Source organism: Leucoraja erinacea, chromosome 22 (genome assembly GCF_028641065.1).
Source record: "Leucoraja erinacea ecotype New England chromosome 22, Leri_hhj_1, whole genome shotgun sequence".
Lineage (NCBI taxonomy): Eukaryota > Metazoa > Chordata > Chondrichthyes > Rajiformes > Rajidae > Leucoraja > Leucoraja erinaceus.
Genome location: NC_073398.1, coordinates 1,467,480 through 1,493,939, shown reverse-complemented (window position 1 = coordinate 1,493,939; position 26,460 = coordinate 1,467,480). Strand labels below are relative to the sequence as shown.

Genomic DNA, 26,460 nt, shown 5'->3' with positions numbered 1-26,460 from the left:
CAAACATTGGGTGAGAGTTGGGAGTGAGAAATTGCGAGAGACCAAGGGGGGGGGGGAGGTAATGGAAGAAGGGTGTCCCCCCTCCCAGTGTAGGAACTTTTTGAAATTTGATGTATTAAAATCATGTTTTAGTGTACTGTAGAAGTATGATTTCGATGTTTTTTGTATGAAGTATTTTTAAGAGGTAACTTTTTAAGGGGTGACTTTATCCACACAAAGGGTGATGGGTGTATGGAACAAGCTGCTAGAGGTAGTTGAGGCAGGGACCATCCCAACATTTAAGAAAAAGTGAGACATACATGGATAGGACAGGTTTGGAGGTATGGACCAAAAGCAGGTGGCATAGCTGGGACATGTTGGCGGGTGTGGGCAAGTTGCACCGAAGGGCCTGTTTTCACACTGTATCACTCTATGACTCCACCATGCATGAATGCTTCAAAATCAAGTGATTGAGTTTTATTGCCATATACTCAAGCATAGAAACATAGAAAAAAGGTGCAGGAATAGGCCATCGACCCTTCGAGCCAGCACTGCCATTCAATATGATCATGGCTATCCATCTAAAATCAGTACCTCTTTCCTGTTGTTTCCCCATATCCCTTGATGTTGTTAGCCCCAACAACTAAATGTAACTCTCTCTTGAAAACATCCAGTGAATTGGCCTGCACTGCATCCTGTGGCAGAGAATTCCACAGATTCACAACTCTCTGCATGAAGAAAGTCTGTTCTCATCTCAGTCCTAACTGGCCCCTCCTTGATTATTAAACTGTGACCCATGGTTCTGAACGCCCCCAACATCGGGAACATTTTTCTTGCAGTTACAGTAAGTGAAAATCTAGCAGGCAAGCATGATGCTTTCACCAACCACCCCCATTTGAAGTCCACTATCTTCCACCGTTTCTACCTAGTGCTTGGTACTTACTTCCAGTAGCCACTGGTTGTCCTCCAGTATACACCGAGCCGCAGCCTGATCCATGCAAGTCACCTGGGCGAATACGGCACAGAGACTCTCACGGCAGCAGCGCAACGCTTCCGACGGCCAGGGACCTTTGCACTGAGGCTGCTCCATGGCCGGAGCTGCAGTGAGCGACTCGCCAGCCCGGCAAACACTCGCCAGCCTCGCTCCCCGTCCGCATCTGACCCCGCCGCTGCTTCTGCATCCAACACCCGCGGCCCATGCAGTTGATATGAGTTTTGAAATTTTCGTTGATCACAGAATTTCTCATAACAGAGAAATTTGTGATCAGCGTGAGAATTTGGTGAAATGCGTGATTCTCACGCTCAATGCATGGGAGTTGGCAGCCCTGCCTCTCTATCCCCCTCTCCTCTGTCCCTCTCCCACTCCTCTCTCTCCACCTCTTTCTCTCACGTCACTCTCATCCCTCTCCCTTCCTCTATCTCTCCCTCCCTCTCCTCCACACTCTGTCTCTCCTCTCCCCCCTCTCTCTCATTTCTCTCTCCCCCCTCTCTCTCATTTCTCTCTCCTCCTCCCTCTCCCTCCCCCATTTCTCCCTCCCACCTCTCTCCCAGCTCTCTCTCCCCTCTCTTTCTCTTGTTGCTATCTCCTCTTTGCCCCCCCAGCTCTTTCTTTCCCCGTTTCTCTCTTTCCGCCTCTCTCCCTCTCTCACCTCTCTCCCATTCTCTCCTACCCCTCCCTTCTCTTCCGCTCTCTCTTTCTATCTCTTCCTCTCTCCCACCTCTCCCTCCCTCTCCCCCTCCCTCCCCCCCCTCTCCTTCTTCCCTCCCTCTCTCCCCCCCCCCCCCCCTCTCTCTCTCCACCCCCTCTCTCCCATTCTCTCTCCCCCTCTCCCCTCTCTCGCTCTCTCCATTCCCTTTGAGAGTCTGTCCCAAAGATCCTTCAGGATCTTTGGTCTGTCCCTTCGGCACAGAGACTCTCGCGGCTGCGGCGCGACGCCTCCGACGCCACCGACGGCCCGGGACTTGCACTGCTCCATGGCCGGAGCTGCAGCGAGCGACCCGACAGCCCGGCACACACTCACCAGTCGCGGCTCCCCGCATCTATTCCCGCCGCTGGTTCTGCTCCCATCCTTCCCTCAGTCCCGGACCATGCAGTTTATCCGAGTTTTGAAATGTTCGTTGATCACAGAATTTCTCACCACAGAACGTGAGCAATTTGTGATCAGCGTGAGAGTTTGCTTGAGGGCTTGTTTGCCCTGCCCTGCCCAAACTCTGTCTCTCCTGCAGCACCACCTGGGGTGGGTGGGGTCGTGTCACGTGGGCAACCCCCCAGCGGATAGATCACGTGGGCGGCTTCTGGCAGTTAGGTCACGTGCGCGCGCCCCGCCCCTCCCCGCTGCTCCGTCACGTGGGCGGCTTCGCTGCTCCGTCACGTGGGCGGGCGCCGAACATGGCGCTGGGGGCGGCAGCGACGGCGCGGGGCTGGCGGCTCGACTCTCTGGACGACGGCTCGCAGAGTAGGTGTCTGTGGTCTGTGTCACCGCGCCGTAACCGTGGTCCCAGGGCCGCCCTGTCAGTGCCGTGCGATGTCGGCGGCTGCAAACGCCGCTGTGCCCGGGCGCTGCCTGTGGAGGGCCGCAGGTCCTGCCCTCAGTGCGATGCTGTTCCGCATCGAAGAGAGACACAATATGCTGGAGTAACTCAGCAGCTCAGGCAGCAGCTCTCGACATAAGCAATGGGTGATGTTTCGGGTCGAGACCCTTATCCAGACACTACCTGGCACTACTACCCTGCAGATGAGGGAGGGCTTCCTCTCCCAAAGTTAGGCAGTGTGATGGGGAATAAGCTGAAAATGAAGGGCAGCGTGAAAACATCCTGTCATCAAAATCAAGCTGGCAACTTGATGACTGCAGGCAGAGGATAGATGTGTAGCAAAGAATTGCAGATGCTGCTTTACACCGGACAGACACAAAGTGCTGGAGTAACCCAGCGCGTCAGGCAGCATCTCTGGTGAAAAAGGAATGGGTGATTTTTCGGGTCGAGACCTTTCTTCAGATTGAGAGTCAGGGGATAGAGAACCAGGAGATATAGAAGGTACATAGGACAAATGAATTGAACAAAAAACTGGAGTAACTCAGCGGGACAGGCAGGATCACTAAATGTCGTTTCGGGTCGAGACCCTTCTTCAGACTGGCCAGGGTCTCGACCTGAAACATCACCTATTCCTTCTCTCCAGAGATGCTACCTGTCCCTCTGAATTGCTCCAGCATTTTGTCTCTATCTTCGGTTTAATCCAGTATCTGCCGTTCCTTCCTTCACAAATGAATGAAAGATAAGCAAAAAGCAACGATGATGAAGGAAAGGTGGAGCCCGCAATGGTTCATTGTTGGTTGTAGGGTAGGTCATACCCCAGTAATGCAGAGAGTGAAACTCAAAAGGATGACAGTATGATGAGGGTGGGGAGGGATGTATGTTAGATAAATCAACAATCATCTCTGGGTTGTAAGCTGCCAAAGCAAAATATGGTACACAAAAATGCTGGAGAAACTCAGCGGGTGCAGCAGCATCTATGGAGCGAAGGAAATGGGTAGCGTTTTGGGCCGAAACCCTTCTTCAGACTGAAGCAAAATATGGTGTGGGTTTGAGATTGGGTGTCTGTGTACCTCGGATATCATTGCTGAGATCCTTGCCATTTATTGTATACTATTCTACCATTCAATCATGACTGGTCTTTTATTCCCCTCGCAACAATCCTCCTGCCTTCTCCCTGTATAGACCCTGGATAAAGTAGGCGGTTTGATGCGTAACTTTGCACATAATATGAAAATCGGGGCTGCTTTTGTTTGTGAGGAGGATAGTTGGGCCATAGAATATTGATTGATTGATTGGTATAATGGGCAGGGTCTTTTGGTGTGGCTTGACGTGGAAATGTAACAATGTATGATTAAAGTGAAGTGTTGATGTACAGATATTTTCTTTTCATGTCTTACTGTTCATTCAGGAATCCATGCTGAGGTGCAATTGAAGAGTTATGAAACATTTCTTGATGATTACACCAACCAGCTGAAAGGAATTGAAGATGCATTGGATGACTCTATTGGGGATGTCTGGGATGTTACACTTGATCCTATATCTCTGAAGGTAAGTCATAACATTTTTAATAGTCTTGATTTTGTGGTCTACGATATTTAAAATATTAACAATACAATGGAGGTTTTGGACATACAATGATAGAATTTGAATTATGTTCTTGAGAATCGGTTTTGTCTGTAAAATATACACAAAGCAAGAATAAGCTCTTTTCACTTCCTCTAATCTCATCTCCCGATATGGCCTCCTGTACATAGGCGAACCCTGTTGTAGACTCGGCGACCCTTTCGCTGAATACATGCTCAGTCTGCTAAGGCCTGCTGGATCTATGTACGGCACAGGTAGAACTATGTTGCTGCGCCAGAGACCCAGGTTCGATCCTGACTAAGGATGATGTCTGTGTGAAGTTTGTTCATTCGCCCTGCGATCAGTTGGGTTTTCTCTGGGTGCTCCGATTTCCTCTCACACTCCAAAAACATATGGGTTTGTAGGTTAATTGGCTTCTGTAAAAATTGTCCTGTTTTGCACTGTATCTGTAAAATAAAGTCTAAATATCCCAGTTGCTAACCATTTTAACTGCCCTTTGGATTTTGATACTGACATTTCTGTTCTGGGCCACTCCCATTGCTAGGGAGAGGGCCCATGCAAACTGGAGGGACAGCACCCAATATTTCACTTGGGTAGCTTCAAAGTATTCAAAGGTTTTTATTAGTCACATTCACATACACCGAGGTGTAATGAAGTGAAATGCTTTTTGCCATTTTGCAATACATAAAAGAATACAGACATAACCACAATGAGAGTCTTAAACACAAAGAACATCCCCCCACAATGGCTCCCACCATGAGGGAAGGCACAAAGTCCAGTCCCCAACCCCAGTTCACCCATAGTCGGGCCTACGCTTGCAACCCAGTACTGTAGTATGAACATTGAACTCTCCTCTATTTTTATTTAACTTCGAACAACCTGCCATTCCTACCTCTGGCTTCACAATTTGCAACACTTAATCCTTTTGTCTCACACTTTTTTTTATCTCTGGGTTTTGTCCAACCATCTGCCTATCAAATCCTTGCCTGTGTTCACCGATTACCTGCCACGCTCTGCACAGTCCCTCCTTCACTTATAGGGCGGTTGCACGTAAGGTCATTGGGTCATAGAGCTTGACGCACGGAGCCGCTCAATCCATCTGGAGGACATCCGTCACTTCCGGTATATGTTATTAATGCAAGAAACACGTACTTTCCTACCTGTTAAAAACCATCAAAATGTTGAATTTCTACGCTGAAAAAAATTGTGGAATCGGGGTAAGTGTGAGAGACATGTACCCAACTTTAGAATTCCAAACGTGAAGCGAAATGAAGGTAAAGAGAAGCGAGAGCTGAAAGGACAACAACAGCTAAAGTGCTTGGTAAACATTGGCTGTGCAGATATCGTAATTGAAAATATCAGAATTATCGCATTTGCTCACTGCATTTCATCAACAGTAAGGCATTATTTGTGTTTTTTCTTGATTCCTTTGATATCCAAAAAGTCTCAGAAGTGATCAATCTGGCTGTAAATTTTTCTTCAGATGCGTTTTCATTTTGTACGTAAAAACCCACTTGAGAACCATGGGCGATTTAAAAAATTTACAGCCAGATTTATCACTTTGAAACTTTTTAGATGCTAAATAAATCAAGAAAAAACACAAATAATGCCTTAGTGATGAAATGCAGTGAGCAAAAGGCCAATGTTCGCTAAGCACTCTGTCTGTTGTTGTCCCTTCAGCTCTCACTTCTATCTACCGTGATTTCTCCTCACTTTTGGAATTCTGAAGTAGGCTAAATGTCTCACACGCTTATCCCGATTTCCATAATTATTTACAGCGCAAAAATTGACAATTTCGGGCGGGTTTTAACGGGCCCGCTACGTTGGAAACAATGATAAGTGCCTACCTGCAGTACATCGCGTGTAATCCATTTTGAGTAGCGTAGCAACAGTACGGGTCGTGGGTCGTGACCCAACTGCCTTGAAACCTCCCTATAGCTTCCCCCCCCCCCCCCCAAAATATGTAAAGTAGGGTCCTGACACAAAATGTCATGCATCCATGCTCTCCAGGAATGCTGCCTGAGCTGCTGAGTTAATGCGACATTTTGTGAGCCACCATTCCAATTCCTTGTTTCTCCAATAAACTCTTTGAACTTGCTTTATCATTCAACATTCATGGTTGATTTACCTCAAACTCTGCCTACCTGCCATATCACCTTACGTTTTGATTTGTTTAGCGCTTGAAATTTCTTGATCTCTTTTGAATGTAAGGAACGAGAGTCTCCACAGCCCACCATAAATGTTGAGTGATTAACGTTTCAGGCCCATATAGTCTGTTTTGTAATCCATAATTTTATACTCCTCAAGCAGTGGAACCAACCTCCTGTACCTATTCTAGATGGATTTCAAATTACAATGGGGTCATCTCTGATTATTTTAGAGTTTGATAATAAAGGCCAATCTTACCCCATTTTTCTTTTTTCTATCTACCATATTAATTTAGACCTATCGCCTCCAATCCTCTGCATCTTCATTATTGTTAACATTCCCAGAGATAGACATAAAATGCTGGAGTAACTCGGCAGACAGGCAGCATCTCTGGATGAAGGAATGGGTGACCACTTCTTATTCCCACTTAGTTTCTAGTCATAGGCAGATTGTAATTCCGTGTGCACCCTGTACTTTAATCGGCAACAACTGTTCAACCCTTGAGAAATGTGTCATGTTTATTGGATAATCTTTAAAAAAAAATTCAATTGATTACAAAACACGAGTTTGCAAATTGAGAATGGGAGTTTGTATGTTCTCATCGTGACCTGTGTTTGGGTTTTCTCCAGGAGCTCCGGATTCTTCCCAGACGTAGAGGTTTGTAGGCTAATTGGCTTGGTGTAAATTGTCCCTAGTGTGCGTTGGATAGTGTTAGTGTGGGGATCGCTGGTCTGCTCGAACTAGGTGGGCTGAAGGGACCGTTTCTGCGCTGTATTTTCTAAAACTAAAACAAATAAATGTGTGAGATGGGCAGAACAAAGGAGCAGAGAATTTAATCCTGATCAGTGGGAAGTGATGCGTTTTGCGAGGTGAAATGAGGGTGGACATACACCATGAATATTGACAAAGGGATCATTGTGTACAAATTCTAAGATCTTTGAACAATTAACGAGGTTGGTGAGGAATGCATACGGGATATAGCCCTGTACTGCCCATTTCTATCTCTTTCCCAAAAGGGCATGTCTCAAAGTTTGTTGAGCTCATCTGTCGAGATTTGCTGGCATGTCGCATCTTATCTAATTAACATCTGCCGATAAAAGGAGTGCAACGTGGTCCTGGTGTAGTAGAGATGAAGGCTGGTGCAGTGGAGTGCTTGGCCGGTGGGATGTGGAATTCAGCAAGACATCCAGTGTCCCTGAAGTCTACATCTGCAGGAGGTGTTTCCAGGGTGCAGCTCCTTAAAGATTAGGTTATGGAACTGGAGAAGCAGCTGGATGACCTCGGGTTGGTCTGGGACAGTGAGGAAGTCGTAGGTAGGTGTGACCGCTTCTCGATAATGCCTAAAGTGCTGACAGAATAGATGGGCGAACACCCGGAAAGGGTGTAGGTCACAGGTGATTCCTGAACTCTCTTAGAGTTTAGAGCTACAGCGTGGAAACTGGCCCTTCGGCCCACCGAGTTTGCACCGACCAGCGACCCCTGCACACTAACACTATCCTACTCACACTAAGGCCAATTTACAGAAGCCAATTAACCCACAAACCTGTAATTCTCTGAAATGTGGGAGGAAACTGAAGATCCTGAAGAAAACCCACGCAGGGCACGGGGAGAACTTACAAACTCCGTACAGACAGCACCCATAGTCAGGATGGAATCCCGTCTCTGGTGCTGTGAGGCAGGAACTCTACCGTTGCGCCACCAAGCAGCAGTTTAGGAATCTCCTGTGGCCATTTCTATCCATACCCTTTTGGATATTATTGAGGGGGATGACCGTTCAGAGGACAGCAGCAGCCAGGTCTGTGGCATCGGCATGACTCTGAGGCACAGTCAGGTAGGGTGAAGTCAGGCAGAGCGACAATGATAGGAAATTCGTTAGTGAAGAGGATGGACAGGACATTGTGTGGCAGCAAATGGGACTCCAGGTTCGTCCGTTGCTACTTGGTATCAGGATGTGGCAAAAATGCAGACTATTCGGGGCTCGAAATTAGCGGTTGCCCCGGTGCCAATGACCACCCAAAGTGCCGGTGGGCAACCTAAATGCCGAGTCATTTTGCCCGTATTGGCACTGCAGATACTGGTTTATACCAAAGATAGATACGAAAAACTGGAGTAACTCAGTGGGTCAGGCAGCATCTCTGGAGAAAAGGTACGTGACGTTTCGTGTCGGCGGCGACGATGAAGTGCGGAGCAAAGATACGGAGTGTGGGATGACGGAGGGTCGGAGCGAATGACGGGCAGTGATAGGATATTCAGACAGGGACGGTATCATCACCCCGCTGCCTTGGCCGTCCCTGTCCACCGCCAAGTGCCGCCGCCAAAGGGGGAGGCAATTGGGATCTCCTCGCCACCACCTCCCCTCCTCCAATAGGACCCTACAGAATCTTTGGCAGCGGCAGCGATAGCGGCTACTCGTCCTCCAGCACCCAGCCCATGTTGATAGCGGCCGCTGCTTGCCAATCCGCTAACGGCGCTACCGCTTTTGAAACAAGCCCTCCCATACTCCAAGGCCGGGAGGAGAGAGGGAGAGGCCCCCTTCCGCCGTCTGCAGCAGCTGCACCGCTCGGCCCCGCACCGTCTGTTGGCCGGCGGAGGAGGGGAGGCAATAATAGAAATTGCATTAGAAGAGTTGAGATACTGTATGGTAACTTTGCTGCACGTCATTGTGGTATATATCATGTCTTGATTGGTGAATATGTTTAGTTTGTGACTTATTTGAAGCAGAAATAAAATGTGAATGCTTCATTGAGCATAATTCCGACTGGTAACTACGCACTTCGTTCAAGCACATTATTGCACGCGTCATGCAAGCCGTCTTAAATTGACCACCTAAAACTGTCATTTGGCAACCTAAAAAGCTGTCTATGTTGCCCGGGCTGACAACAGAGAAAAAAAGTTGAGTGAGAGCCCTGCTATTTCTGACACCTCTCACCCCTATCTCGGTATATCTATCACCTGATCACACCATCACAGGGAGCAGACTGTTCACTGATGTCTGTTACAAACCCACTGACTTGCACAGTTATCTGGACAACACCTCCTCCCACCCTGCCTCTCGCAAATACGCCTCAGCCTACTAATTTCTTTGCCTTTGCCATATCTGATCTCTTGATGAGCCATTCCTGCCTGCTTTCCTTCCTGCTGTCATAAATGGATCTCTCGCATGTGTCTCCAGCTCTCGCTCCTCTCTCCAGATGAAATAAGAATAGTTTTCCAGGTCCTTTCCTTTCACCCCATTAGACTCCGCATCCAACACATCAATCTCCGACATTTCCACCACCTTCAACGTAAAATCAAGTCTCATGGGTATTCATTTAATTATTGTGCCAAATGTGGTTAAACTGCTATTTAACCTTTTTTTGTTTTGTTTAGCTTCTGCCGTATGAACAATCCTCATTATTGGAGCTTATTAAGACTGAAAACAAAGTAAGTTAATATTAGGCTGTATCTATAATCAATCAGAGCATTAAGTGACATTTCATCAGTTACATCTCCATTACAAATAATGCAGACTTTATGTTTATGAAATTGTGACAGTGGTGCGGACTGGATTACGCCAATGGCATTGACCAAAATGTGAATAAATAAGGCAAAGGTGCCAAGGGTTACAGGGAGGAGAGGTAAATATAGATCTGCCATGATTGCTTGGCGGAGGTGACTTGATGGGCTGAATGGCCTAATTCTGCTCCTATGTCTTATGATCTTATGGTATGTTCATATATGTGAAGATTGAAGTTTGGTCACATTTTGTTCTATTGACAAAATGTGGGTTGCTTGTTTCTGCCATTTTAGTAAGTTGGTCCGAAGTTTTTGTTGGTGTTTGTTTGCACAAAATCACAGTAAAATGTCTTGTACTTAAAATAATGTTAAATTTAGGTAAGCAAAACGCATCTGATAATGGTTAAATGTACTGTTTTATGCTGCTTGGAAATGGTGTTTACGGTTTAAATGTTTGTTGATAATGTTGATTTTTTTTTTTATAGGTGCTGAATAAAGTGATAACGGTTTACGCTGCTCTTTGTTGTGAAGTAAAAAAATTGAAATATGAGGTAGATGAAAGCACCATTTATTTACTACATCTTCAATAAATAACACGTTATTTTGCTGTACACTTGTAATGTTTGTTACCTGATGAACTTTGTCTATTTTAGAAAAACCTATAAATGGTCTTTTTGATATTGCTTTCAAACAAATTATCTTACTTTTTTGTCCTTCAGGCCGAAACAAAATTTTACAATGGTCTTCTGTTTTATGGAGAAGGAGGTTAGTTGGATTTGTGTTGAGTCTTGTTGTTTAACCATTACCTTCTGCACCAGTGGCTGTTGGATTTACTAGATTATCAAATTTCAGAAAAACGGGTTCAATGTGATATAGAGTTCTTAGTCATTGAGTCTTCCAGTGTGGAAACAGGCCGGTCGGCCCAACCTGCCCATACCGGCCAACATGTCCCATCTGTACTCGTCCCACCAGCCTGCATATGGCCCATATCCCTCTAAATCTGTCCTATCCATGTCCCTGTCTAAATGATTCTTAAATGTTGCGATAGTCTATGCCTCCACTATCTTCTCTTGCAAATCATTCCATACACCCACCACCCTTTGTGTGAAAAAGTCACCCCTGAGATTCCTATAAATCTTTCCGCCCTCATCTTAAACCTGTGTCCTCTGGTTCACTGGGCAAGAGACTCTGTACGTCTACGTGATCTATTCCTCTCATGATCTTATACACCTCTATAAGGTCTTATTTTAAAAACAAATGGTTTGACTTCTCATGGAGGATAGGTGACTCGGCAACCCATCATTCATTGCTGGATGTCAGAGCAACATTCTCAATCTAATTCAACCATTTATTTCTTATACACTCCTGGATGTCAAACAGCAGACCCCTAATTTTCCCATCACTCTCCCGACTAGGAGTTAATTTAGACTTTACTTTATACTTCAGATATATAGCACAGAAACAGGCCCTTCGGCCCACTGAGTCGGCACTGACCAGCGACTCTAACGCTATCCTACACACGAGGGACAGTTTACAATTTTACCAAAGCCAATTAACCCACAAACCTGTACGTCTTGGGTGTGGGAGGAACACCTGGGGAATACCCCATGTGGTCACTGAGAGAACATACAGACAGCACCCTTAGTTAGGATCGAACCTGGGTCTCTGGCACTGTAAGGCTGCAGCTCTACTGCTACGCCATTGTGCTGCCCTAAATTTTTAGTTTAGTCTAGTTTAGAGATATAGTGTGGAAACAGGCCCTTCAGCCCACCAAGTCTGCACTGACCAGCGATCACCCTGTACACTTACACTCTAGGGACAATTTACAGTTTTACCGAACAGAATTAGCCTGCAAATCTGTACGTCTTTGGAATGTGGGTAGAAACCGGAGCTCCCGGTGAAAATCCATGGGGAGAACGTACAAACTCTGTACAGACAGCAGCCACAGTCAGGATCAAACCCGGATCTCTGGTGCTGTAAGGCAGCAACTCTACCACTATGCCAGTGTGCTGCCCTAAATATATAGAAGCTGATTATTGCTACCATTTAACACATCTTTGTAAGCGGAATAAAACCCATGTGGTTACAGGGAAAATGTGCAATCTCCATACAGGCCTTGCCTGAGCTCAAGATCAATCCTGTTGGGGGTGCAAACAGCATCAAATGCTTATTTGACATAATTGCATATTTTTGAAGCTTCTCTCTGCGCTTTGTATGATTAACTGTTCATACAGTTTTGGAGTCTCTCATTTTGTTTGACTCTGCTTGATTCAGAAAGCTGCCTTGTGGTAAATCATTGATATTTATATGCTGCTCTCTAATTTTCTGAGATATTTTGCTCTGTGTAGCTCTGGATGTGTGCAGTTATACCAATACTTCACTGGTACTAATAATACTAATAATATGTTTTATTGTCATTGCACATAAGTGCAACGAGATTTGGGTATACAGCTTCCATCCGATGTCATAACTTAAATAACAAATACATTTTAGATTTAGATACCCCGAGAACATGATTTGTAAAAAGAACATTAAAACAGTCCAAACAGACTAAAGTGCAGATGCAGTACTTTTATGTTATATTGACCAGACATCTATCAACAGCTGTTGTAAATGCTTTTCTATTCATTGTGCTGCATTGATTTGAGCTGGTTGGTACCTTTTGTAGAATGCATAATGTAGTCTGGAGAGAACTTGAATTACTCGACCCTCCCATCTGTCTGGTTCCGCTTAATCGGCAATCCAGAGGGATCTACCAATCTTACTTTTTGTTTCAGTCACAGATTCGAGTATGGCGGAAGGGGAGTCACAGATCCAGATGGGCAGGTTAATTTCTTTCTTGCAGGTTTGCCATTTTCATTCACTTAAGTACAATTTATAAAGTGAAGGACTATGAGCGTTTGTGCTGGGCTTTTAATAGCTGAAATGGTGGATGGGATAGTGGTGGGTGACAATGAGGCAGCAAGACATTCTGCAGCAGCAAACATAATGTTTCACAACTCATTGGTTCACTCATCTCTTCCCATTCAGCCCCCCTTCCCCAGGTACCTTCCCCTGAAACTACCTGTCTCTATACCTCCTCCATTGACTCCATCCAGGGATCCTGACAGTCCTCTCAGGTGAGGCAAAGGTTCACTTGCACCTCTTCCAACCTCATCTACTGTATCGACTGTTCTCTGTGTGGACTCCTATAAAACAGCGAGACCAAGCGCAGGCTGGGCGATCGTTTTGCTGAACACCTTTGCTCAGTCTGCCTTGGCCTACGCGATCTCCCGGTTGCCAAACATTTTAACTCCCCCTCCCATTCCCACACTGACATTTCTGACCTGGGCCTCTTCCACTGTCAGAGTGAGGCCATACACAAATTGGAGGAACAGCACCTCATATTTCGCTTGGACAGCTTAGAACTCAGCAGTATGAATATTGATTTCTCTAATTTCAAGTAACCCTTGCATTCCCTCTCTCTCAGTCCATCCCCCACCCTAGTCGTCCTGCTAGATCTGCTATTTGCATCCATATATCCCTTTATCACCTCTTCCACAGCCAATAAGGGACCATCGTGGGCTCCACCTTGTGTCGTTGGTGCTAGCTGTGATTTGTTCTTTGTACCTTTTCACACCTCTATTTTTCCTCTCCCCTGATTCTCACTCTGAAGAAGGGTCTTGACCCGAAACATCACCTATTCCTTTTCTCCAGAGATGCTGCCTGAGCTGAGCTGCTGAGTAACTCCATCATTTTACTAGGGGCAATTTACAGGAGCCATTTAAGCTACAAACCTGCACGTCTGCAATGTGGGAGGAAAGTGGAGCACCCGGAGAAAACCCACGTGGTCACAGGGAAAATGTTAGAAACTCCCTTCAGACAACACCCATAGTCCGGACCTTTGTAAGGAAACAAATCCTCTACTTTGCCATCCACCATGTCCAGCTTGAACCATTTATGATGAGCTTTGTGGAAAACTAAATTGGTGTTAAGAAATGTTCCTGAAGCACATGGTTTATGATCATTTAAAAGAGTAATTGAACAGAAAAGTTTGAAGGAAAACTAAAATAAATAGTTTTCAATTTTAGGAGCTCTCTTGTTTTGTTACAAGATGCTACGAGGTGGTGATGAATATTGTCCAACAGCTGGCTTCACTCTACACCAGCAGTAAGTAAGTACATTTCCATTGTAAACCCATTGGAGGAACAGTCTGTGAGGAGTTTAAAAACAAAAGTTATCTATGTTCTGTGTTGATCTTGAAACAAAAGGATAGAATAATTTCCCTTATTAACACCGTAATATTGTGCTAAGAAAGTGTATTCATTTCTGCTCCTGTAATGCATTTCCATTTCTCAAATCAGCCACTCTAAGCAATGATTCAATGATACTGTATTGTCACTAGTGCAATGAACGGCTTTGTCTTGCATTCAACCAACCCAGTAAAATCGTGCAGCTGACCTGACGCGGGCAGTACATAAATGTCCACCAAACATTCCCGTGTACAGCCTGCAGCCGCATGTGGCAGCAGCCCCCCTCCCTGGCCCTCGGGTCCCTCATCCTTCACGGTGGCTCCCCGCCGGGTCCCTCCATTGTTGTCCACTGCTCTTTTCTGAGTAGAGATGCTCAGCACCAGATACAACTTTATAAATTATCTCAAAGTAATAGAATTAAGAGCAACTCCAGATCGTAATAATATTCTAAAAATAAGAAACAGCAGCATTTTTTATTGTTGAATATATTTTTTAACAAGGAGTCCTGTAATTAAGTTAGACTATTTCAGCATAGTCAGCCCACAATGTCTATGACAAATATGATTACGTTAACCTAACCTCCTCTGCTTGCAAGCGATCCATCTCCTTCCATTTCCCTGCATATTCCCAAACAAACTATGGATGAACCGTGAGATCAATTCCCAGGTGAAGGCCAAGATCGCCGCATACAAGTCAAATGATCCCGAGTGGTGCAAGAAAGCTCGCTGTGATCTTCGTAAAGCCATCAGGAATGCCAAGAGACAATACTGGAGCTAACGGGTCCCAGTATAATCATTTGGACAACCGCACACTGTCAAAATGCCTGAATACTATAGCTGGTTGCAAAGTGAAGTTGGGCAGAATTGCTGGTGGTAGTGCAGCCCTCCTTGATGAACATAATGCATTCTATGCTCGCCTTGAGCAGAAGGCCGACAGAGCGATGACATCTGTCTCTTCAGACTTGAGTGTGCCTTTTTCCAGGACCATGGTTGATTGGCCTTCCTGCAGGTGAACCCACAGAAAGCAACTGGCCGGAGGGAGCTCCTGGCCGTGTCCTTAGGAATTGCGCAGATCAACTAGCGGGAGTTCCGCGTACATCTATAATCCCTCTTTACTCCGTTCGGAAATATCCACCTGCATCAAGAAGAACACAGCACGGTGGCGCAGCGGTACAGTTGCTGCCTTACAGCGCTTGCAGCATCAGAGATCCGGGTTCGATCCCGAATACGGGTGCTGTCCGTACGGAGTTTGTATGTTCTCCACGTGACCGCGTGGGTTTTCTCCGAGATCTTCGGTTTCCTCTCACACTCCATAGACGTACAAGTATGTAGATTAATTGGCTTGGTATGTGTCAATTGTCCCCAGTGTGTGTAGGATAGTGCTAATGTCTGGGATCGCTGGTCATGCAGATTCGGTGGGCCGAAGAGCATGTTTCCGCGCTGTATCTCTAAAATCAACACCATCTTGGTGCTGAAGGAAAGCAAGTTGTCATGCCTTAAAGACTACTGTCCAGTGGCCTTGACCTGCACCATCATGAAATGCTTTGAGAGGCTGGTTATGGCATACATTAAATCCAGGCTACCAAGAAACCTTGACCCACTGCAGTTCGCCTACTACCGCAACAGGTCCATGGTTAATCCAATGTCCCTGACCCTAGGCTCATCCCTGGAGCACCGCACAAGAGAGACACCTACGTCACAGACTACAGCTCAGTTTTCAATAGCATTATACCAACCAAGCTCATCTCCAAACTCAGCACTTGCCTCTGCAATCCTTCACTTCCTGACCACTCTGTGATTTGTGCAAAGATCAGGGAGTCAACATGCCATCCTGGAGTCTCATAATCTTCTTCTTAACCCTAACTAATTGGTCCCTTTTTACTCTCACTCTGTCTGCCTTCACCCTCCCCTAATGGGCATCAGGGTCAGGCCTGGTACCACTGATGGTGTTCTCCCATGACTGCTCTCCTCGCAATTGTGTCCAAAAAAGGTATACTTAGTGGAGGATAGCCACGTGATTCCTGCACAAACTCTCCTTTTCTGGTAGTCACACATCAGGCCAGCTGTTGGACAATATTCATCACCACCTCGTAGCATCTTGTAACAAAACAAGAGAGCTCCTAAAATTGAAAACTATTTATTTTAGTTTTCCTTCAAACTTTTCTGTTCAATTACTCTTCCCTCTAGGAGGACCATATCAACGCCCTAGGTATCATTTTCACTGTGCTGTCACTAGGGGAACTTGGGAAAAGAAAAGACCTCGTCTGTATTTTGTATTTTTTCTCAATTCTCTACTAATTTGGAACATCCTGAATGCTGTGGGATCCTCACACAAACAGCGGGGTGGGATATTTTTACCTCTGGGTCAGGTTCTTGTATTTTATTTACTACTTTAATTCTTTGTCTTGGAGAAACAGCACAGAAACAAGGCCCTTCAGCCCAACGAGTTTGTGCTAACCATCGATCCCCGCACATTAACACTATCCTACACACTAGGGATATTTTTTACTTTTTAGCCAATTAACTTACAAACCTGTACATCTTTGGACTGTGGGAGAAAACGGGAGCGCCCGGAGAAAACTCACGTGGTGACGGGGAGAATGTATAATCTCAGTATAGACAGCACCATAGACAGGTTAAACTCTGATCTCTGGCGCTGTAAGGCAGCAGCTCTACCGCTGTGACATCGTGCCACCTGTAGCACACAGCCCTTTTTTTAATAGTAGAAATAATACATGTCCTTTATAATTGTACTCCTATTACTAAAGTTTTCCTTTCCCATAGGACTGCACCAAAAATCGTAGAAACCACAGGGGTTCATTTCCAGGTGAGCGATTATTTTATTTTTTTAAACAAACATAAAAAAAACCATTTATTTTTGGCAAACCTTTTTTAATCTATAGCAATCGACTCCCTTAATTTAATGTACGTTACTGTTAGACTGTGTCGAAACATTAAGTTAGCGAACATGTTTAAATGTGGAGATGATATCCCCGTGAAGTAATGCATAAACAATATTGTTTCAGACTGTGTATGAACATCTAGGGGAGCTACTGGCTGTCCTCCTCACTCTGGATGAAATAATCGAGACTCATGTCACCTTGAAGGACCACTGGATCACATACAAAAGGTTGGAATATGCAGTGAAAACATTCAGATGGTTTCAGTGGTGTATAATTTAATTCACTTACAGATTGCGTTAGTTCAAAACACAGTGCTGGTGGAACTTTGTGAGTCAGACAACAGTGAAGGAAATTGACACTTTTATGGTTTCTGTGAAAGAGAGGTGTCCTTCTGATATATTTTACTAATTGTGTGCCTCCTTGTCACCTTCCCCTCAGCTACACAGTGAACCATTCTACATTTCCTTATTATCGTCTACTTTGATCTGTCATTTTCACACCTTACCCTTCTATATTAAAGCACAAGGCATTGGGGGTTCAGTATTGATGTGGATAGAGAACTGGCTGGCAAACAGGAAGCAAAGAAGAGTAGGAGTAAACGGGTCCTTTTTCACAATGGCAGGCAGTGACTAGTGGGGTACCGCAAGGCTCAGTGCTGGGACCCCAGCTATTTACAATATATATTAATGATCTGGATGAGGGAATTGAAGGCAATATCTCCAAGTTTGCGGATGACACTAAGCTGGGGGGCTCAGTGTTAGCTGTGAGGAGGATGCTAGGAGACCGCAAGGTGACTTGGATAGGCTGGGTGAGTGGGCAAATGTTTGGCAGATGCAGTATAATGTGGATAAATATGAGGTTATCCATTTTGGTGGCAACAACGGGAAAGCAGACTATTATCTAAATGGTGTCAGATTGGGAAAGGGGGAGATGCAGCGAGACCTGGGTGTCGTGGTACACCAGTCATTGAAGGTAGGCATGCAGGTGCAGCAGGCAGTAAAGAAAGCGAATGGTATGTTAGCTTTCATTGCAAAATGATTTGAGTATAGGAGCAGGGAGGTTCTACTGCAGTTGTACAGGGTCTGGAGTATTGCGTACAGTTTTGGTCTCCAAATCTGAGGAAGGACATTATTGCCATAGAGGGAGTGCAGAGACGGTTCACCAGACTGATTCATGGGATGTCAGGACTGTCTTATGAAGAAAGACTGGATAGACTTGGTTTATACTCTCTAGAATTTAGGAGATTGAGGGGGGATCTTATAGAAACTTACAAAATTCTTAAGTGGTTGGACAGGCTAGATGCAGGAAGATTGTTCCCGATGTTAGGGAAGTCCAGGACAAGGGGTTACAGCTTAAGGATAAGGGGGAAATCCTTTAAAACCGAGATGAGAAAAACCTTTTTCACACACAGAGAGTGGTGAATCTCTGCAACTCTCTGCCACAGAGGGTAGTTGAGGCCAGTTCATTGGCTATATTTAAGAGGAGTTAGATGTGGCCCTTGTGGCTAAGGGGATCAGGGGGTAGGGAGAGAAGGCAGGTACGGGATACTGAGTTGGATGATCAGCCATGATCATATTGAATGGCGGTGCAGGCTCGAAGGGCTGAATGGCCTACTCTTGCACCTAATTTCTATGTTTCTATTTCTATGTTTCTATATATCTAGACTCCCTTTCCCCTGGCTCTCACTGGAGAAGGGTCTCAACCAGAAACATCACCGATTCCTTCTCTCCTGAGATGCTGCCTGTCCCGCTGAGTTACTCACCGTTGAGTTAATGAGTTGTGCCTCACCGAAGCAACTGAAATATAGCTGCAATATAACACATTATAACTACAACATGTCCGGCCAACTTCTATACTCAATACTCTGATGAAGGCCAATGTGCAGTCAAGTGTGCAGCCTTTAATGTTGTTTACTTTCTGTTCTAAAATAAACTTGCGTTAATCATAAAGACCTTTATATTTTTGAAAATACTGTTGAAAAAAAGACAATATGAGTCTGAAACTCTCTAGTTCCTTCCCCAATCCTCTTCTCCATTAACCATTTTTAATAACAAGATTTTCTATAATGTGATGTTTCATAGAAATGCAACTACAGGTGCACAACCTTTTATCCGAAATTCCAAATAACAAAAAGCTCCGAATAGCGGACATTTTTTCGGTCCTTGAAGAAAGGTCCTTGAAGACGTTCACCGAGGGCGGCCCGCAGAGGTGACAGCGGAACCTCTGGTCGGTCCTCGAAGAAAGGGGAACTAAATCCCCATTCATAAAAGAGAAGGTGAGGGTATATTGCGCAGGAGGGTTAATAATTGACAATCTGCTGCTGCCTGCCCGCTGAGTTAAAAAGTTCCCACGGTAGAGTCACGATACACAGTGTATCGTGAGTCTTGCGTGGGAACTTTTTAACTCGGCGGGCGAGCAGCAGCAGATTGTCGCTCTCTTCAGTTTCACCCCACCTACACCCCTCTGCTTCCCGGCCATGTGTGTGACCCCTTCCCTCCCCTCTCCAGCTCCCCGCGCATTGCACCGGCGCGGGGGCTTTGCACTGTCTTCACGTCGGCGATGCCAGCAGGTCAGTGCCAGTCACTGGAGGCGTCAGGACCAACGGGACACTGACCCGATGCAAGCACGGAGATCCCAGAGACCCACAGCCAGCAGCAGCCCAGCCCCGTTCCAACTCCAGAGGAAAACTGCAAACTGGCCGGAAACGTCAGGACCACCAGAAGCCGCTCCCCGATGGGCTGCTAAGGCGACAAGTGGCAGCTCGCCCACAGCCCGAGCTGCGCCCCCTCATCGGGACACCGACCCCCAGGCCCACTGCAAGCACGGAGATCCCAGATCAGCAACTCCAGCCCAGCCCCGCTCCAACTCCAGAGGAACACGCTCCCCGTAGGGGCAGAAGCTGATGGTGTGCAAGGTACGTCTTGTTCTTGGGGTGGCGCAGCTCGGGCTGTGGGCGAACTGCCACTTGTCGCCATAGCGGCCCATCGGGGAGCGGATTCCTCTCGAGTTGGAGGTGGAGGGGGAGGGGGTTATTGTGTTGTTTAATCGCCCCCTGCTATCCCAGGGACAGGGAGACACAGCGGCTTTTGAGAATGGTGGGCAATCACTTCCAAAGTTCTGCCCACACATCAGTACACCTCTCCTACACTTGTCTCCCACACTAAGATCATCTCGCAGGGAATGATCCCAGCCTAACTCTCCCTATTCTCTCCTATTCTGCAAGAAAAAACTACATTGAAGACTCAAACTCGCGATCGAGTAACTGCCGGGATCGAGGCGCAAACTCGCGACCTTGCGGATATGAGCCGAGCACTCTACCACTGAGCCAGCCGTTAAAATCTACGCTAAAAATCTTCCATTCCGAAAGCCAAAAAATTCCGAATTACGAAAAGTGTCTGGTCCCAAAGCTTTCGGATAAAAGGTTGTGCACCTGTATCTTTAACTGAGCAACCTGTAACGGTGACAAACTGGATCCACAATAGATCAGTGTGGCATCTCCTGGTCACAATCAGAATGATAACCCTCCATACCACATTCTGACTTTAGTTCAGCGATACAAGGCCCTTCGGCCCACCGAGGCAGCACCAACCAGCGATCCCTGCACACTCGCACCATCCTGCACACACTACAATTTATAATTATACCAAACCAATTGACATACAAACCTGTACAACTTTGGAGTGTGGGAGGAATCGGGAGATCCCGGGGAAAACCCACACAGGTCACAGGGAGAACGTGCAAACTTTATACAGACAGCAGTCAAAGTCAGGGTTAAACCCGGGTCTTTTGCGCTGTAAACAGAGTACTCATAGATAACACAGCAAACAAATTTAAGTACATTTAAAAAACAATATTAATGCAAATCGAAAAGCCCGAGGTCCATAATGCGACCAAGACTCCTTCCATCCAAACAATTTTGAATAGATGCCCACTGTCCTGCCCCAGTCAAACCTTTTGATGACCTTTACAAAAACAAAATTCATATCAAATTGGTGAGACATGACTTTCCACAACAAAACGGGGCTGACTATCCTTAATCAGTCTGCCTTCGATTTAAACCAGCATCTGCAGTTCTTTCCTACACATCCTTAATCAGTCCTTGCCTGTCAATGCAGTGGCACATCGGTAGAGCTGCTGCTGCTCAGTGCCAGAGGCCTGGGGTTGACCCTGTGTTAATTACAATCTATCATATAAAAATATTTACGGCTGTTTTGATTTTTAGGTTACTGAAATCAGTCCACCACAATCCATCTAAATTTGGAATTGCTGAAGAGAAACTGAAACCATTTGAGAAATTGCTGTTAAAACTAGAGCGCCAGTTGCTGAGTACGATGATTTTCCAGGTTGGTGTTTTTGGATGTCACCGGAAAACTAATGAACTGCCTGAAATGTTGTTTCATTGTGGATAATAACATATGAAATGGCTTCAGGCCATGCAGCCCATTGATGATCACACCCTTTATATGATTTGATGGGATAGCATGCAAAGTTTTTCCACCGTATCTCAGTGCCCACGTCAGATTAGATTAGATTCCTTGAACGAAATTTCGTCACCAAAGACGTACAGGTTTGTTGGTTAACTGGCTTGGTATAATTGTAAATTGTCCCTAGTGTGTGTAGGATAGTGCTAGTGTGCCGAGATCACTGGTCAGTGCGGACTCAGTGGGCCGAAGGGCCTGTTTCCTCGCTGTATCTCTAAACTAAACTCAGTACACATAACATTACCAATACCAGTTTAATCATATTCCTAGGTGGTGAATGAAAACATTTTACTTTGTAAATGGCAGCTTACACCCCAGCGGTATGAATATTGATTTCTCTAACTTCAAGTACCCCTTGCTTTCCCTCTCTCTCTCTCTCTCTCTCTCTCCCCCTCCCTCCCCCACACTAGTTCCCCGACTAGTTTCACTGTCCTGATTAATTTTACTGATTGTGTTCTTCGTTGTCACCTTCCCCTCAGGCAACAATTCACCATTCTACATTTTCTCATCATCGTCCTTTGATCTGTCATTTTCACACCTTACCATCCATGTATCGAGACTCCCTCTCCCCTGACCCTCAGTCTGAAGAAGGGTCTCGATCCGAAACTACACAATAGACAATAGGTGCAGGAGTAGGCCATTCGGCCTTAGAGCCAGCACCACTATTCAATGTGATCATGGCTGATCATCCACAATCAGCACCCAGTTCCTGCCTTCTCCCCATATCCCCTGACTGCTATCTTTAAGAGCCCTATCAAGCTCTCTCTTGAAAGTATCCAGAGAACTGGCCTCCACCGCCCTCTGTGGAGAATTCCACGGACTCACAACTCTCTGTGTGAAAAAGTGTTTTCTCATCTCCGTTCTAAATACCTTACCCTTTATTCTTAAACTGTGGCCCCTGGTTCTGGACTACCCAACATCGGGAACATGTTTCCTGCCTCTAGCATGTCCAAACCCTTAATAATCTTATGTATCAATAAGATAACCTCTCATCCTTCTAAATTCCAGAGTATACAAGCCCAGCTGCTTCATTCTCTCAGCATATGACAGCCCCACTATCCCAGGAATTAACCTTGTGAACCTACGCTTCACTCCCTCAATAGCAAGAATGTCCTTTCTCAAATTAGGGGACCAAAACTGCACACAATACTCCAGGTGTGGTCCCACTAGGGCCCTGTACAATTGCAGAAGGATCTCTCTGCTGTACTCAACTTTTGTTATGAAGGCCAACATGCCATTCGCTTTCTTCACTGCCTGCTGTACCTGCATGCTTACTTTTATCACAGTCGCTGCCTCAAAAAGGCTGGCAGTATCATCAAAGACCCACACCATCCTGGCCACATGCTCATCCCCTTCAGGTAGAAGGTACAGGAGCCTGAAGACTGCAACAACCAGGTTCAGGAGTAGCTACTTCCCCACAGCCATCAGGCTATTAAACCTGGCTCGGACAAAACTCTGATTATTAATAAGCCATTATCTGTTATTTGCACTTTATCAGTTTATTTATTCATGTGTGTATATATTTATATTATGGTATATGGACACTTATCTGTTTTGTAGTAAATGCCTACTATATTCTGTGTGCTGAAGCAAAGCAAGAATGTCATTGTCCTATACAGGGACACATGACAATAAACTCACTTGAACTTCAACTTGAACACTTGAACTTTCATTGACTGATGGACAAGGACCCCCAGAGCCCATTGTACTTCCCCGTTTCCCAACTTGACACCATTTAGATAATAATCTGCCTTCTTGTTTTTGCTACCAAAGTGGATAACCTCACATTTATCCACATTAAACTGCATCTGCCCACTCACCCAACCTGTCCAAGTCACCCTGCATTCTCATCGCATCCTCCTCACAGTTCCCACTGCCACCCAGCTTTGTGTCATCTGCAAATTTGCTAATGTTACTTTGAATCCCTTCATCTAAATCATTGATGTATATTGTAAATAGCTGCGGTCTCAGCACCGAGCCTTGTGATACCCCACTAGTCACTGCCTGCCATTCTGAAAGGGACCCGTTAATCCCTACTGTTTGTTTCCTGTCTGCCAACCAATTTTCTACCCATGTCAGCACTCTACCCCCATGTGCCCTAATTTTGCCCACTAATATCCTATGTGGGACCCTATCAAATGCTTTCTGAAAGTCCAGGTACACTACATCCACTGGCTCTCCCTTGTCCATTTTTCTAGTTTCGTCAAAAAATTCCAGAAGATTAGTCAAGCATGATTTCCTCTTCGTAAATCCATGCCGACTCGGACCTATCCTGTTACTGCTATCCAAATGTGCCGCTATTTCATCTTTTATAATTGTCTGCAGCATCTTCCCCACCACCGATGTCAGGCTAACTGGTCTATAATTCCCTGTTTTCCCTCTCGCTCCTTTCTTAAAAAGTGGGATAACATTAGCTACCCTCCAATCCACAGGAACTGATCCTGAATCTATCGAACATTGGAAAATGAACACCAATGCGTCCATGATTTCTAGAGCCGCTTCCTTGTGCACCCTGGGATGCAGACCATCAGGCCCTGGGGATTTATCAGCCTTCAGTACCATCAGTCCACCCAACACCATATCCTGCCTAATGTGGATTCCTTCAGTTCCTCCGCCACCCCAGATCCTCTGGCCACTAGTACATCAGGAAGATTGTTTGTGTCCTCCTTAGTGAAGACGGACCCAAAGTACCTATTCATCTAATAATAATAATAATAATACATTTTATTTATGGGCGTCTTTCAAGAGTCTCAAGGACACCTTACAAAAATTTAGCAAGTAGAGGAAAAACATGTAAGCGGAATGAAATAAATAATAGAGACATGACTACTACACAAATTAAAGACAGAATTCAATTCAAAACACAATATGAGGCAATTCAAGCACAGATGAAAAGGGAGGGGGACGTGGGGCTAAGGATAGGCAGAGGTGAAGAGATGGGTCTTGAGGCGGGACTGGAAGATGGTGAGGGACACGGAATTGCGGATCAGTTGGGGGAGGGAGTTCCAGAGCCTGGGAGCTGCCCTGGAGAAGGCTCTGTCCCCAAAACTGCGGAGGTTGCACTTGTGGATGGAGAGGAGACCGGCTGATGTGGATCTGAGGGACCGTGAGGGTTGGTAGGGGGAAAGGAGGTCAGTGAGATATGGGGGGGGGGGGGGCAGATGGTGGAGGGCTTTGTAGGTGAGGACCAGGATTTTGTAGGTGATCCGGTGGGAGATGGGAAGCCAGTGAAGTTGTTTGAGGACTGGAGTGATGCGATGCCAGGATTTGGTGTGGGTGATGAGTCGGGCGGCTGCGTTCTGGACCAGTTGGAGTCGGTTGATGTAGGTGGAGCTGATGCCAAGGAGAAGTGAGTTGCAGTCGTCCAGTCGGGAGGAGATGAAGGCATGGATGAGTCTTTCAGCAACGGGAGGTGTGAGAGAGGGTCTGATTTTGGCGATGTTGCGGAGGTGAAAGAAGGAGGTTTTAATGACATGGCGGATGCGAGACTCAAGGGAGAGGGTGGAATCAAAGATAACGCCAAGGTTGTGGAGATGGGGAGACAGTGGTGCCGTCGATGGTGAGAGTGGGGTTATTGATTTTGCTGAGTGTGGCTTTGGAGCCTATGAGGAGGAATTCTGTTTTATCGCTGTTGAGTTTGAGGAAGTTATGTTGCATCCAGGTTTTTATAGCTGACAAACAGGAGTTGATATGGGAGAGGGGGGGGGGGGGGGGGGGGGGGGGATTTTGGGATTTGGAGGTAGATCTTGGTGTCATCGGCGTAACAGTGGAAGTCCAGGTTGAAGTGGTGGAGTATCTGACCAAGGGGGAGGATGTAGATGATGAAGAGGAGGGGTCGAGTACGGAGCCTTGGGGAACACCTTGAGTGAATCATCTGTCTGCCATTTCCTTGTGCCCCATAATAAATTCACCCTTTTCAGTCTACAAGGGTCCAACTTTGATCTTAACAAATTTTTTCCTCTTCACATGCGCTTCCCCCTCATCTTTGCTATGTTGTACTTCTTGTCTTTTATTTTATTATTTATTTATTTTTGTTTTATACTGGCCCTGCCTTCCCTTGTCAGCCATGGTCGCCCCCTACTCCCCTTGGAATCTTTATTCCTCTTCCTTTCCTCATCTATTCCTTTTCTCCAGAGATGCTGCCAGTCCAGCATTTTTTGCCTATCTTTGGTGTTAGTCAGCATCTTATTTCCTCCTACACGCTGTATAACACTAATTTTTCTTCATTTCTGCTTGGAACAGGTGCTGATCTTCTACCTCTGCTTAATTTTCCTTCCCTGTCTCCAGATTCTTTCCTTTTTGAATACATGCCGATTGAAATGTCTTATCTGCAGTAAAGCTCTCAAACAGCTGTAACAGCCAAGTATTTAATGTAGTTACTGCAAATGATATTTAAATATACATAGTAGCTTTTTGTGGTATGTTTGGTTAGAGATACAGCATGGAAACCGACCCTACGACCCACCGAGTCCATGCTGACCAACGATCACCCGTGCACACTAGTTCTATGTTATCCCACTTTCTCATCCACTCCCTGCACACGAGGGGTAATTTATGAAGGCCAATTAACCTCCAAACCTGAATGCCTTTGGGATGTGGGAGGAAGCCGGAGCACACTGTCTCAGGGAGGACGTGCAAACTTCACACAGACAACACGTGAGGTTCGGATTCTGTGAGGCAGCAGCTCCACCAGCTGCGCCACTGTGCTACCCTGTTCATCTTAATCTTAAAGCTTTGTACTTGTCATAGCTTGTACGAGGTGGATAATTATCTTCCATGAATCCATTTATTGTGTAGGCCTGTGTTGAACAGCATTTTGACAAAATAAATGAACCAACCTCGGTCTCCAAAAATAGCACGTTTGCAGAAGAATTTGCCTACAATATTCGCACTATCTTCAGCAACGTGGAGTCAAAGATTGGTAAGATAATTATTCTTCAACTTTTACATGCTGGTTATCTTTGAATGTGGAATTACTGCCTGCAGCTGTTTTAAGCCAAACAAGGTTATTCTCCATTGTGATGTTACAGTTATCTCTGAGGATTACGGTTGAATTCCACATCCTCCAGCAGTTGAACCTCCGTAACTTCTACTTCTGTTTATCTAC

The 26,460-nt window shown here is 45.7% G+C and overlaps 1 protein-coding gene across 1 annotated transcript in view; it reads left to right on the top strand.

Moving 5' to 3' along the window:
• The first annotated feature begins 2,310 nt into the window (after positions 1-2,310).
• Positions 2,311-26,460, top strand: part of washc4 (WASH complex subunit 4) — a 79,163-nt gene continuing 55,013 nt past the window's right edge. Inside the window, exons 1-11 of the mRNA XM_055652747.1 lie at positions 2,311-2,435; positions 3,920-4,059; positions 9,613-9,666; positions 10,224-10,289; positions 10,458-10,503; positions 12,516-12,583; positions 13,809-13,891; positions 16,754-16,796; positions 16,996-17,099; positions 21,095-21,215; positions 26,151-26,274. Of these exons, the coding sequence (XP_055508722.1) occupies positions 2,369-2,435; positions 3,920-4,059; positions 9,613-9,666; positions 10,224-10,289; positions 10,458-10,503; positions 12,516-12,583; positions 13,809-13,891; positions 16,754-16,796; positions 16,996-17,099; positions 21,095-21,215; positions 26,151-26,274 (916 nt within the window). The 5' untranslated portion in view covers positions 2,311-2,368. The remainder of the gene's footprint in view (positions 2,436-3,919; positions 4,060-9,612; positions 9,667-10,223; positions 10,290-10,457; positions 10,504-12,515; positions 12,584-13,808; positions 13,892-16,753; positions 16,797-16,995; positions 17,100-21,094; positions 21,216-26,150; positions 26,275-26,460) is intronic.